We start from the raw sequence: 12,421 nt of genomic DNA, 5'->3' as shown, positions 1-12,421 counted from the left end.
AAATATATATATATTTTTTTTAATAATTGTTTTTTTGTACTAATTCCCAAGGAGTGTGAGGGTTTCTTCTTCTTTTAATGTTTACTACTATTCAGGTTTAAATACCCCTTGGGAATTTTTGATAATCTATAATGATTAGTTGATGGATTTATTGCTCTTTGAAAACTTTGGCTACTTTGGTGGGGGCCCCCACCATACTTTTTAAAATTTGTTTTAAGAAAATCCCTTATTTCAGTTATAAAATATAGCAAATTAAAATGCCGGACAGCACGAAAACCCCCAAATCACCCAAGGTGATCTCATTTTCTGGAAATGAAGAAACATGCTGGTATTGAGGGGGTTAAAAACATGCAGCTTGGTAATGGTGCACTAAATTAAATGTACAGGTCATACACAGAGGGAGGAGGGAAAGGGGTTAAAGTGACACTATACTGTGAAATCTTAAAAATGCATTTAAATACCTTATCTATTAACAAAATTGTAACTTATTTGTGTATTATTTGGCTGCAGATCCTCAAATCACCTCTGAATTGGTGCTGACACTGTCCTACCTTCCAAGCTTGCTCCCGTGATAGGCTACAACTTCAACACCAATTAATAAACTAAACGTGAGAATGTAGTCTATCACGGGAGCAAGCTTAGAGCAGTGGCTACTTTACAACACACACAGGGACAATGGGGAACCAAAGTAGCCCCCCTCCAGAAGGAAGTTTCAGTATGAATCAGAGATGATTTGAAAATCTTCAGCTGAGTGATACACAAATAAGATACATTGTTGTCAATAGTTAAGGTACTTGAATGCATTTTTAAGATTTCCTGAGTTTACTGTCATGTTAAATGTACAGGTCACATGCAGTGGGAGGATGGGGTTAATGTGCAGATGTGTAGGATAAGGGAGGTGAAGGGGTTTATATACAGAACACTGCAGGCTGGAGATTAGATATACAGGAGAGGGGTGGTGAAAGGGTTAAAAACAAACCCACAACACCTGCTGCTGCTGCTGTCGACACTGATCTTAAATTAATGAACAAATGATTAATTAATTCATTAGTTCCTCTTCTCTCCCCTTCCACCACTGTAAGAGAAAGGGGGAGGGCTTAGTACATACAGCACTGTGTACATTTGTGAACGCTGCGATTGGCCGCATGGATTGGCTTTGAACACAGTGTCTGGGAACGGAGCCGCCTGACAGTGATTTGTAAAATAACGTTTTGAAACGCGTTCCAAAAAAAAAGTCAGTGTACCACCTAGCCATTTTTTTTTTTTTTACAATGTAGTTGTAGGCAAGTGGTTTAAGCAAACCAGTCATGAGAGGAATATGGAGGCTGCCATTGCTAAACTCTGATAGATCCCTGTCTTATATTCTGATATCCTGACCCATTGGCTTCAGTACTTTTAAGTCACTAACCCAGAACATGTATGCAGATCAGGAGTTCTCATGTCACTCTGTTTTCACTTCTGCTAGGTCAGTAAGAAAGTATTGTAGGCAGAGGCAGTCAAGGAACTGCCATTCTTTGAAGGAAAGACATGGCAGCTTGGGCATGTTTATCCCTTCTAGGGTCAGACCCTGCCCGACAGGAGTGAGCAATGAGCTGACCAACTGCCTGCTTCAGGTATTTGCTTACTATGACACAGTGTTGATAGAGGTTGTTCTTATATACGAGTCGAAATACAATCACTGTGCTGCTCCAAAACACCTTATATATAGTGTACACATAACAATTAAAAAGGACAAATAGATTTACATTGACTTTTTAAGCTTAGATGACAGACTGTGTAATGAATATGTATACATGCAAGTTTACCAAGGAAGCACAATCTATCTATCTATCTATCTATCTATCTATCTATCTCTAAATGGAGGATCACCAACCTCTACAGCAACTACATTCCTTGTTTTTTGTTTTGATCAAAGAAATCACTTTATTACAGAAAATATGTAAAAATCACGATTTCCTAATGCTGTGCTGTAGACTGCATTGTATTATAAAAGGATGCATGGAGGTTTCTGTGATCTGTGGGATGTTCAAAGCTGATGATCTTTCATACATATTCTGATACATGCTATTATAACCATTGAACTAAAAAGGCTTTGTAACACCCCTCCTCTTCTTCCTTCATCTGACACTCATTGTGCACTGATAATATCTGAGATTAGCAACTTCCCAGCTGATCCTGCACCACTTGGCTCTTTTATACTCCGTGATAAAAAGAGATGAAAAAATAATTTTTGCAAGATCTAGAAGGTTAAAGCAGAACTATAGTAGATTTTGTACAATTTACAGTACTTGTCAGAGGAGAAGTTTCAATGCCAATGAGACACTTACTGCAGTGAGCTTCATTTTACCCATTACAGATTGTCCCCTTTAACATTGGGGCCAGCGCTGTGATTGCTCAACCTCTTCCCGATCTTCAGCCCTGCCCCAATGAACCATGTACATGTGCGCAGGGTAGAAGAGACATTCACACTTTGTAAATGTTACTGTTAGGCAAATACACAAACTATGATGCACATACAAGTGGACTTAGTGCAGGACATGATCTGAATGCCATAGCAGGGACTATATGTCACTTGTGCATACAGAACTACTTATCCTGACATCTGAAAAATGCATTGCATGCAGGATATCTGAAGCACCACCTGAACTAATACACCCCTAATACGCAGACCACAGTCCATGTGATGCCTTCCACAGCCTCACAAACACTTGTCACGGCCAAATTCCAACTCGTTTGGACAGGCAAAGCTTCAATAAAGCTTGCTCATCCTTTCCAGCCTTATGCACAGCAAGCCAGCCCACCATCGTTTTATGGGCAAGAAGGAGAGGCAGGGCTTAGCAGCAAGTTTTAATGCTACTTAGAATTGTTGGAGCTCTGCATGTCAGAATGGCCTTGCATTCACCATAATGGGTGTATTTTAGAGGCTACCTCAGGTATGTGCAGACACTTCTACAGGCCCACACTTTATGTAGGATCTATTTATTGACATTAGAAATTATGTTAAAACTCACATTGTAATGCATTACTAAAATGTTTGGTTGCTTCATAAAAATCCAGTGGCACAGCAGTAGTCTTAACATGTCACTTAAAAGGTAAATGTATTATACCCTATGATAGGGCAACAGGGTGCTTGTTGGCTTTATACTGTCCAGGATCTATTCAATAAATGTTATTAGCAGTTGTTACAAAATAAAATCCCCATTGCTAAATGTTATAAGATGGCCATGCCATGACACATAAACTTCCTTCAATATCCATGTCATACAGCCAGAAAATGTCTTGTATGCTTTTTAAAGAAAACAACGCATTCTATGATTGCACACAGGATGTGTGAACGCCACAATCTCCTCTTGTCCAATCACAAAATGCCTTGTATTTTTTGAAAACAATACAAGCTCTTTTTTGAATGAATGAGCTGCACAAAGAGCAGCACACTGTGATCACTGTACTCCAGCCCTGACTTTCAGTGTCACTGCCAGAACTTCAACAGTGGCATCACTGTTAGTTAAATGTAAGTAACATTTTTGCACGAAAGGATCAGCAGCCACCAGTGGAGTCCAGCCTGAACCATAACACACAACCACTGGCATTCTGTGGATACTTTGATAAGGTATTCACATCTATGCATTTTAAGTGGGTATAGCGTGTGGGAAAAATCATGCTTGTTGCATCTTTGGTGCAGTTCCCAGTGAAAAATATGTTACATAGAATAAATGGTAATGCATGAAAGCATATCATGTCTACTACACATGAAAACCAAGTAGTGTGAATGCAGCCTATGTCTTAACCCCATGTTTCGTATTATATGGTACCGCTTTTTTAAAGAAACACATTTCTCAGCATTTACCACAAGATAACATGCTGATGCCAATCCTCATTCACTAATAAACATAACTGAGGAGCATTGTGCATGTTTAATTAACCTCCAGTAACCAGAGATCTATTTAATTTAACTCCAGCCTTGAATGTAGCTGGTAGAAGGCTAAAAGTTCCCATTTTATTAGTACATATGAAAAGCATAAAATAGCCAATATTCAAGGTTAACTCTCAAACTGAATTAGTATCCAGACTAGATTTTGGAAGGACAAACCAACAATTGTAGCTTTTTATTGTATTGGTTAGATAGATTTTAGATACATAAGTGATAGCACCACTCAAATCTAAAAGTTCAGTCTAGGTCTCCAGCTCTGGATGTGTAACTGCACCTTTTATACTCCTGATATAGTTGTGCCCAGAGCCCCTGCCAGTGTTATATTCATTTATTACAGACCCAGCAAGATACCACAATTGAGACCAAACACCAGTGTGTCAAAATCTTCCTGGCTGAGCCTGTGCAGTACTCCAGACTAACTCTCCATATGGATACATTAGAGTGCAGAACGCAAGCATGGGTCCGGCTGAGAAGATTTTGACAAGCCACTGCATGGTCTGATCAGCAATATCTTGCTAGAAAAGGGACATGTGAATACAAGGCTGACAGTCAGGGCTGGGTGTGCCTACAATAGAAGTGTAATCCCTTGGAGACTCCAGCAGCAAGATCGTTCCTGTTGAAGCAAATACAAATTAGTCTTATTCACAACACTGAATTATCCATTTATTTAACATTATGGAAAATGCAACTGAAACAGACAGGTTCTCTTGCTTGGCTTTGAAATGATTGTGCTATTCCACCCACTAACACCAGCATTGGAGTACTATTCTTCTCACTGACACCTCTGATGTGGCACTATGCCATCTACTGACAACAATGGAGCACTATTGCTCTCGCTGACACTAACAATGGGGCACTATTCTTCCCATTGACACAAACAATGGAGCAGTATTTCTCCCACTGACAATCACAGCGCACTGATTCTCCCACTAACACTAATGATAGAGCACTATTCCTTCCCCGGATACCAACTGATGGATCGTTATTGCTCCCACAATAGGGCATGGGGCACTATTCTGTCCTGACACAAGGATGGAGCACTATTTTTCCCACTGACACCAACAGAGGGGCATAGTTCCTCCTAGTCACACCAATAATGGGGCACGGTTCCTCCCACTGACACCAATGATGGGGCATTATTCCTTTCACTAACACAGGGACAACAATTTGACATTATTCTTCTTCCAACTGAGCACAGATGCCACGTCATTTCTGCTCCCACTGACCACCAACCCTGGGTTATTTTTTACTCCCACTCACGATCAAGCCAGGGGGATGGTTTACTCCAACTGTTTACTGACACCTAGGTGTTTCCACTACCACTGACCACAGTCTGGCCCCCCTAAACCTTGTTTAGAAAGTTTGAGGTCATTGAGAGATGGAATAATACATGAACAGAAGAAAACCTACCAGCATCTACCAATGAATCAGTATTTGTTTTTCCAGATGTATTTCTTTAAAGCCCACCTATAAACTCCCCAGCTACTAGCATATAGTATATTAAAATTCAACACATTGTAATTGTTCATCACTGTCTAGTTTAACCACCATACTACATTGGCCCTGAAGGCTAATTGAAGGCAAAGTTTGCCTAAAAGGGCATTCCCAGTGCTTGGTTGGTATTGACATTTACATGTGAACCACTGCTTCTACAGACAACCTACAGAATTGATTTACCAAGAATCTAAAGCAATATACAATTTTCACAATGTAATCAAGTGATATTATTTTTGTTTTGAACCACAACATATATGCTGTAATTTGGCATCATTTTACGTGTACAGGCATGTGAAAAAGTAAGTACACCCAATGCAAATTGTCGACTTTTTCAACATATTTAAACATGTAAACTTTAGATTGTCATTCAAACAGTGCCTGTGCCTGCATATAAAGGTTACATACTTGAATAAAAACACAAGAAAAAAATAGCCTTTTCAATAAATTTATTTAACAAAAATATCACGTGATGGAATGGTGTACTGTGGCAAAAGTACATACACCCTTGGCCTCAGAAGCTGGTATTGCCCTCTTTAGCATAAATTACTTATTGGAAGGAAGCATTTCGCACAAATAGCTACCGGTGTTTGTTATTAACATTGTAAACATTTTGATCACTCACTCCCCCATGTAAAATTCCTTTAGATACCCGATGCTTCTGGGTTTCTATGCATGAACTGCCACTTTCAAATACCCCCACAACATTTCAGTGGCAATCAAATCAGGTCCATATACCTTCATTTCGTTTTAAGCCATCCCCTTGTGGATTTGTTTCTGTGGTTCAAATTATTCTCATATTCAAAGATCTATTTCCAGCTTAACTTCATCTTTTGGACAGATGGCCTCACCTTCTAATAAATTACACTTTGATATGATGCAGAATTTGTAGCCGATTTGATGACTGCTAGCTGAACAGGCTCTGAAACTGCAAAGCAACCCCAGACAATAACATTTCCACCACCATGCTTCACAGTTGATATGAGGGTCTTCTCCTAGAGCCAAACATGTCTACTGTAGCTATGGCCAAACAACTGTTTTTGATTCATTTGTCTTTAGCACAAGGTTCCAGAAGGCCAGATCTGTACCTATATGTTCAATGGCAAACTGTAGTCTTGCTGGTATGTTCTTTTTGGAAAGCAAATGTTTTTTCCTGGCACACTTTCCATGCAGGTTAAATTGGTGTAATCTCTTTCCGATTGTAGAGGCAACACCAACTGTTCGAAGTGTTCAAAAACTGTAGAACCAGCACACGATGATCTTCCAAAGAAATTCAAACTTTATTCCACATGCATCTATACAAAGAACAACTGATGACGCGGGCCAAGACTAAAGCCAAGTAAAACAGAAATGCATCAGCGGTTGTTCTTTGTATAGATGCATGTGGAATAAAGTTTGAATTTCTTTGGAAGACCATCGTGTGCTGGTTCTACAGTTTTTGAGCCCATCACTCCAGAAGAGAGTCATCCATGCACTGAGTGTGGATTGCGGGGACGCCTTGATAGGGGTGAGCTCTGGGCTGTGTGTTCTTAGTTTACATCTTCTAAGTGTTACTTGTAGATCCCACAATTACATTTGCAGAAATATGGAGACTTCCTCTACCTAATGATCAACTCCAGTCCTGGACAAATTGGTTGATTGATTGAATGATTGATTTCAAATAATTTGGCAATCTTTTTAAATCCCTTGCCAAAAGCATGGGCCTTAGATACTTTTCATGATAATACTATACAATTCAATAGCAGAAAGAAGACCAGACCATAGATAGCTCGACAGTCGGCTCTACAAGTTTAAACAGACTCCCGGCGGCAAAAGTCGCCGGGAGTCTGTTTAAACAGCCCCGATGCTGGCGACGTACACTGTACGTCGTCAGTCACGAAGGGGTTAAATAAGGCAGGTTCCAAGTGCAAACTCCCTAAGGAGGTTCTACACAGTGGCACCTGATTGTAACTTTCATGGATTTGAATTGGTGGTAAATGTAGGAGTGTACTTTTTTACATGTGACACATCTGCATTTTTTATTAATTTAGAATATGAGAATGAATACACCATGTCAATTTTATGTGTCATTTGTTCAAGAATATCACCTTTATATGTATGCACTGTTTGACTGAAGATCTAATGTTTGCCGTTTCAAATATGCTGAAAAAGTCAACAATTTGCAGGTGTACTTACTTTTTCACATTTCTTTTACATTATCATTTTAGTAATTAGAATTGTTAATATAGTAAGGACACACTATAACATATACATGTATAACACATGTCACTTTTATGCCATCCTAACGAATGTGAACAATAACATGTAAATATATCGGTTTATATCAAACAAATAATATAAATATAAAGAGTCTTAGGTTGAGATTTCAGAGGTACACTTGTTAAATATATTGCTATAATCCAATCTGAAAAAAACAATCTTACAACAATTTCATTTTTGTTAGAACAGCATTTAAAGCACCAAATTCTTTTACTGAATAAGAAAAATGAAACTTGTTTACCTAAAATTAAGCCCACCATTGTACTTAAATATCCAGTTCCACTTCCGAGATTTAGAAAAGATAATCCTGGTTGAAGCTTTAGTGCCTCCATGACTTCTGAATAAATGCAAGGTGCAGAGAGGTGTATGTTCCCATGCTTCCATGCCAAGTCTTTATATGCATTGTCCCTGTAACCTTCCAGGTAATATTCCCCTCGGTCAATTGCTCTGAAGGCTTGTTCTACTTTTTCAGTACGTATATACTGTGCCTCTTTTAGATTATCAATTAAGTCATCATTGTCTTCCCCAGCGCTCACTGCTCCTCCCATGTTAGGTCGAGAGTTTTACACGAATTTGTTACATTCGACAAAAGCAAAATAAAGTATCAATGGGATCACCAATTTCACTCAGCTGACCTTTAGCAGGTTAGCACTACGCCTGCAGTAAATGCACCCTGTGGAAATAAAAAAAAATGCAAAGGATTTGAGTTTCTCACATACAAAACAGCACAAAAGCAAACATCAACATGGTAGGTGGTATAAGGCATTTCAAGGAAACCATTTGTGCTTTCCTGATCCCCTCCACACAGCAAAATCTCCTACTGAAGCATCCACAAATGTATAATTCATGGGTACCACGTGGCTTCATAAAATATAATGGCTCAAGAAGGGAACCATTTTATTCAGTGGTCACATTTAGGAGGCCCTGGTGTTTAGAACAGGGCTGGAAGGGGTAACAATGTTACTATAAAGAAAGTATTTCCATTTGAATAAATCTTCATTCACAAATGTCAAACAACTTTTCTTTCACACATACAGTACGTTACATACTGTGTATTTAATTCCTTCAGTGTAGGAAGAAATTCATACATTTGAGAACAAAAATAACAGTTTTCAACTTTAAAGATTAAATAGAGAATATATTTTGAGACTTAAATTACAAATAAAGCCAAGACTTTTTTATGTTTTGGATAAAGTGGAGGATTAGAACACCTGTCAGGTTTGTATTGTTGTCTGTACCCCCGTTAGGGACATTCACACTCTCTATTTGTCCTGGTGAGTGTTATCACTGAATGTGAAAGAAAATCCCACGTTATGAGTTGTCATCAGAGCAGGAATAGATAGGAAATCTTCCAATGGTAAAACTAGTCCTGGTGACCCTTCTGTCCACCAAGGATTTTTCTCTATTTGAAGGGATTTCAATTTCACTTCCTATTGTGGCTATCAGACAGGAAGTGAATGGGAAATGTCTCCAATGTGACGCAGATGACAAAAAAAAACGCTTACTGGGGTTATAACCCTCTCTTACGCTACTATCCAAAACAAACAAAAAAGAAACGAAAAAACAAACATTAGTTTCAGTTGTAATTAAATAAACTCATAGACATACCACGGACTGGAATAACTGTTTTAATGCAATTAGAAAAATTATGTACATCATTTTTAGAGATGGGTGAAACAATTTAAAAAAATCTGTTTGGTGAAGATTCTCACACTTTGCTAGGCTTCAATCTGGCAGTCCGCTGGAATTTTTACAGCATCTTTTAACATTTTACTTTTGTTACATTATTTTTAAAATCTGCTCCTTTCATCTAAACAATAGTAGCCTAGTAGAGTTGTCATATGGATTTGGTATCCCTGCAGCATGAAGGTCCATATGCCAATCCCCTTCGAATGGATAGATTTAGGTAGAAGTTTCAAACACTGGAATCCATTTTAAATCATCATCTCCCAGCTGACAAGTACATGGTGTACCATAATGATGGTCTAGGGAGGTTTTATGTGCCACTTGCCTGCACCTGGTGGGCTGTTAATTGCCCCCTGCCTAGTAAGGTGGTAAAGAGATCCATTACTGAAAACAGCGCTTGGGTACTATCTATTTAGCAAGGTTTGGCCCTGGATGAATCGCTAAGAGCCTTTGTGCAGTGTGGACTGTCAATGCGTACTTGCCAAAAAGTCATATTGCATGTTTAAAATGTTATAAGAGAGTTTAAGCCATGACGTACCACGTGTAGCAGTACTTTGGATTAACAGCCATGTAAATATATAGTTGTAATGAAACAATCTGTGGGATCTGGGTGTTAACTAGGGATGAGACGAGTGTTCGATTCGAACATGAGTTCGAATCGAACATCGGCAGTTCGAGCGCTTGCCGAACTTTATGGGATGTCCGCGGTTTGTTCGACTGCGGACATTCCTTGTCAGGTGCAAGACTTTGCCCAATCAGGGCTCAGCAGAGGAGTGGCCTGAAGGAGAAAGTTCTCTATCAGGTCCCCCCATGCTGATTGACAGCAGGCAGTGGGCGGGTGCAATAGCCAGCTTGCTATTGGCTATTGCATTTTACAATATCCAATAGCAGGCTGGGTATGGTTCCCAGCCTGCAATGAAGAGGAGGCGGGGGGCGGTGCAGAGAAGCCGCGGCCGGACCGGAGAAGAAGCCGACAGACCAGGGGACCGGAGGCTGGGACAGCAGCAGAGGTACGGGGGGCAGCGAAGGCATGCAGCAGTCTGTGTCCCCGCCAACACAGGCACGGAGAGCAGCGGGGATTTGAAGGGACCCAGGCCGCTGCAGCCACAGTTCTCCTAAACGTACCAGCAGCTGCAGGTACATTTAGGAGAACTGTGGACCCGGTTCGTAAGTACGGATTGTCCGTAACCCGGAGACTGCCTGTATAAGCCCTCTTAAAGGAGACATTAATTTTAGAACGTTCGACCCCCATTCACTTGCATTGAGTTCAACTTCGTATTCGAACTTTTCGGCCGTTCGAATACGAACCGAACACGGGGGTGTTCGGCTCATCACAAGTGTTAACCTAGGATTGCTGAGTTGCTCTGCTGTAGAACTCGATCACTCAAACTGCTAAAAGGTTTCTTTAGATCCATTACTTGTTAGTGTCGTTTAAAAGGGATTGGAGAAATGTGCCAATAAAAAAATGCCTCTGATATTATGATAGCTAACACCTTTACTACTTCATTTCTAGCTGATGGTCCACAGTAAATAATCCAGACAGCAGGGGTTAGGTATTTTAACTCACCACCTATGTGAATCCTAGTGTCTGCCATGTCTGGCCTTCGCTCCCTTTAGAGAGCAATTCCAATCAACTGATAAAAACAATCAATGAGCTATAAATGCTGACCAACAACCACTGTAACTGTGATAGACAGAAGTCCTCGTCAATTTGCCTTAAAGGAGAACTATGAGGCAAGTAATTTCCACTCACCCTCATGGTTAGAGCCGACCTGTGACAAAGAAGCTGTCACAGGTCAGCTCTATTGATCGGGAAGTGAGCAGAAACATGCAGCCGATCCGCTCACTTCCTGATCATCTCCCTGCAGTCACCGCTCCCTGCAGGGATTCCCCTCACCCGTCTCCAATCATCCAGCTCTAAGTGGAGGAATGAACAGAGGAGGGGGCGGGCACAGCTGGCTCTGCCTCTACATAGGCAGAGCCAACTGTCACTCACACAGCTGGGTGGATCTCGACAGTATTGTTGGGATCCGTCCTGGCTGCGGTGCTCTCAGTATATGCCGGGCTATTGCCCGGCATATACTGAGTTTTGGGTCACAGGAGGAGGTTAGTGCATGTCCTCCAGTGAACCTAAAGAGAACTATGGGGAAAAAACACTTACAATATAGTTCTCTTTTAACTTACGTTCTCTGAAATCCCCACAACCAGCCCTCATGCAGCTTACTGGGTGTGTGTTTTCTGAAGTCTGCACTGTGCATCTTCCTCTCGCTCTGCTTTTCCTACCAGTAATCACATCTAACAAAAGCAGGTTTCAATTGGAGAAAATTGCGTATTCATAAAAAAAATGTATCCTATCAGGCATTATGCATGAGACATTAAGTAGCCCACAGCAGGCGTGTTTAGGAATAACTCTTCTGCATCCCCAGCAGGGGTTTTCAGATCACCAGATTACAGATAACTGGAGTGGGGTGTACTGGTGCATTACAGAAATGCCTGGATGAAAAAGTGGAGTACTGAGCAGGTAAGCTGTGAGTGGAGGGTACCTTTAAAAGTCTTGGATTCAGGCTCTTTCAGGAGGGGCACATTCCCACCATGCTTTTCCAGTAGTATAAAATGAAATAATGAACAATTGGACATATAAGTGCCACGAAAGATAGGACGAGGAAGCATTGTGCCTTCACATGTACTTTAAAATGTGAGAACTGGTATTTTGACACCGTTATATTAGTTTGTTTTTTTTGTGCTGACTAGCTGAAAACTGTTTAAAGCATATTTCCACTTTTGTAGTTACATTTAGATAACACCTACTTTATATTTGTTACATGATTTTTTGTGCTTACTCGAGGACTGAAAAATCCTGCTTAGTTCTCACTATCTGGGGGTTAGGGAGCTTTGGTTCAAGTAATTAACCCTGTCTGTACTGTGCTGGCAGATTTTATTATCACTTGTAAACCAAATAAGCGGGACTGTCTGCCCTAACAAAAGGATAAAGCGAGACAAAACTCAGGAGTTAAATCTTAGAAATGCATTCAAGTACCTTAAAGGATAAGT

General features: G+C 40.3%; 1 protein-coding gene across 1 annotated transcript in view; it reads right to left on the bottom strand.

The window, feature by feature from the left end:
* The window catches only part of PCMTD1 (protein-L-isoaspartate (D-aspartate) O-methyltransferase domain containing 1), a 17,910-nt gene extending 9,594 nt beyond the window's left edge, over positions 1 to 8,316 (bottom strand). Inside the window, exon 1 of the mRNA XM_018564205.1 lies at positions 7,926 to 8,316. Coding sequence (XP_018419707.1) covers positions 7,926 to 8,232 — 307 coding nt within the window. The 5' untranslated portion in view covers positions 8,233 to 8,316. The remainder of the gene's footprint in view (positions 1 to 7,925) is intronic.
* Between the last annotated feature and the right edge of the window lie 4,105 nt (positions 8,317 to 12,421).

The sequence above is a fragment of the Nanorana parkeri genome, unplaced genomic scaffold, assembly GCF_000935625.1.
Source record: "Nanorana parkeri isolate BGI_ZX_2015 unplaced genomic scaffold, ASM93562v1 scaffold735, whole genome shotgun sequence".
NCBI classification, from domain to species: Eukaryota; Metazoa; Chordata; class Amphibia; order Anura; family Dicroglossidae; genus Nanorana; species Nanorana parkeri.
The sequence above is the reverse complement of the archived record's forward strand: the minus strand, read 5'-3'. Positions and strand labels throughout refer to the sequence as shown.